Source organism: Montipora foliosa, chromosome 7 (assembly GCF_036669935.1).
Source record: "Montipora foliosa isolate CH-2021 chromosome 7, ASM3666993v2, whole genome shotgun sequence".
Classification (NCBI taxonomy): Eukaryota; Metazoa; Cnidaria; class Anthozoa; order Scleractinia; family Acroporidae; genus Montipora; species Montipora foliosa.
In genome coordinates, this window is record NC_090875.1 from 30,382,018 (window position 1) to 30,384,517 (window position 2,500).

A 2,500-nucleotide genomic window follows, 5' to 3' on the forward strand; every position below is an offset into this window, starting at 1 on the left:
TTTGAGTTTGGAAAAAGCAGTCTGCACTACAGAGGATCTGCTCTATGGAACGGGATTCCCTCAGAAATGAGAAACTTGTCAAGTCTTAGGGATTCAAAATTGCTTTCCGTGTAAAAGATTATTCTATATCAAGAGCCTTAAATTTATTCATGTATTAAGAGGCGGTAAAAGGAATCTTATCTTTCGTGCTTAAGTAGTTTACAGATAGTTAATTACATATTAGGTATAAGTAATATATTATTAATATTTAATGTTGTATTTTAGGTAGTGTTTTTACACGTATCCAAGGAAGACCACTCTTACGTATTGTGATAAGACTTGGTGTCTAGATAAAGCTAGAAGATTGATTGATAGAGCGTTTGTTTATAATTACCTCTGCGAGGTTAAAACGTAAGATTAATAATTGTTGTTATATAACTAAGATGTATGATGGTTATTTTTATATTGTAGGTGTTCCTGATCCTCCGACAAACCTTACGTTATCCCCGAACTGTGGTAATCGTACGACAACTATCTCGTGGGAGCCTGGTGCAGCCAACGATGCCGCGATCACACACTTCTTGATTGAGCAGAAAGCTTCTTTTTCCGATTTTCCTGACAGCCCGTTCGAAGTGATTGAAAATGTCACAAACCCCAACGCTAAGTCGTATCCTCTCGATCTCCCTGGAGCAGCAACACTCTACTTCCGAATGCGAGCGGTGAATAGTTTTGGACCGAGCCGTGCCAGTTTCCAAACGACTCGTCTCTGCAGAACAGATGGCGCAGGTATGTGAACCTTTCGAAACCTTCATTGTCCTAACTAGTACCGTGGATTTCTTTGTTGACTAGACATGAGAATTTGTTGTTATAACAAGAGCAGACCTCTTAAGATGATAGTATGCTTTATTCTCAATACCTGTCTGACTGATATTTTATTCGAATTTTGAGGAGAATTAACGTAACGATCGCTTCCGGGATTCAAAGGGTTAGTGATTGGTTTCAATGAAGTGACGAATGAAGGTAACTTCTGGTGCGGCGTCGGTGAGGAATGAAGCACAGAAAAAAATTGAGTTCATAGGGTAAATTAAAGGGGAGGTATGTCACGCAAAATAATGTAATTTAATGACATCCTAAATGCCCAAAAAGTAGGATGAAATATAACCACTTAAAACTGTTGAACAACATAACAGAAATACAGCAAAAGGAAAGAGAAGTATGGATGGACACAAATGGACAAGATTGAAACGGATTACATTTGAGTAATCTAAAAAAAAAAAGCCGGCCCCACATTTTTCAAGCTTATGGCAAATCGCCTGGATAAAGGCCGTTTTTGCTCAGAATCATCTTGTTTGTGATGTAACGATAATTTTATCAGAAAAGGAATTCCACATTACCATTTTTGAGTTTTAATGTTACTGTCAACTTTTCGGAAAATCGCTGTTGCTAGCGTTGGTTTCAAAGAAACCCAAGGAAACCACTGGAAAGCTTATAAAATGTAGTATTTATATCAGACGACAAATGATTGTCTTCTTTTGTAACCATTCCGGAGGATTCAAAAGTCGCATTGAGAATTGAACTACTGCAAGTTCGAGAAACACTCGGTTACTTGGAAAACGTGCCTCTTAAATTTTCAGTTCCAGCCCGCATAACCTAGGCCTACTGGGAAGAAAGTAGAAAACTTGGTAGTAATTATCTGTTTAATTGTAGTTCCAGGGAAATGGCCAGACAATCTCAGAGGGATTGGAAAGAAGCCCAACACTTTATATATTACGTGGACGGTAGGTTTTTTGACGATAATTGTGGCCAGAGTTAGGGTGAAACATTGCAATAACCACTTAAAACTGTTGAACAACATGAAAGAATTACAGCAAAAGGAAAGAGAAGCATATGCACAAATGGAAAAGATTGAAAAGGATTACATTTGGGTAATCTTGAAAAAAGTCGGCCTGACGGTTTCCAAGTTATAGCAAATCCGCCTGGATAAAGGCAGTTTTTGCTCAGTCTTGTTTGTGATGTAACGATAACGTTATCAGTAAAGCCGCTGTTACACGTTGAAACTTTTAGCTGAAACTTGTGTGCAACGGCGCTGCGAAACAAGCTTCAGTAGGCATTGCATCATGTCGCATGGTCGGTTTCGCGAAACTTTTTTAAACTTCCATTGCGAGACAAGTTTCACGAAAAGTAGAACCACTTTCTACTTCTGCAACGGCCGTGGCAATCGCAGTGGTGATAAAAACAGGAGTTTCACTTCGTGAAACTTGTCTCGGTTACTCTTGTTACGCTACTCTGCGTAAGCCAATCAGATACCGGCTAAGGCCATGTGAACAACATCTCGAGACCAGTAACAACGTTCCCGAACGAGTTTCGACCTTTTATGTTACACGGTGCAACGCCTGGTGAAAGTCGTTTTGCAGCGCCGTTGCACATAAGTCTCAGCTAAAAGTTTCAACGTTTAACAGCGGCTTAAAGGAATCCCACATTACCATTTTCGATTTTTAAACTGGTGATTAACTAGAGTTTC

General features: G+C 39.3%; 1 protein-coding gene across 1 annotated transcript in view; it reads left to right on the forward strand.

Annotated features, from left to right (window-relative positions):
- The window catches only part of LOC138010632 (fibronectin type III domain-containing protein-like), a 34,088-nt gene that overhangs the window by 22,626 nt on the left and 8,962 nt on the right, over positions 1 to 2,500 (forward strand). Inside the window, exons 11-12 of the mRNA XM_068857603.1 lie at positions 451 to 765; positions 1,687 to 1,757. Of these exons, the coding sequence (XP_068713704.1) occupies positions 451 to 765; positions 1,687 to 1,757 (386 nt within the window). The remainder of the gene's footprint in view (positions 1 to 450; positions 766 to 1,686; positions 1,758 to 2,500) is intronic.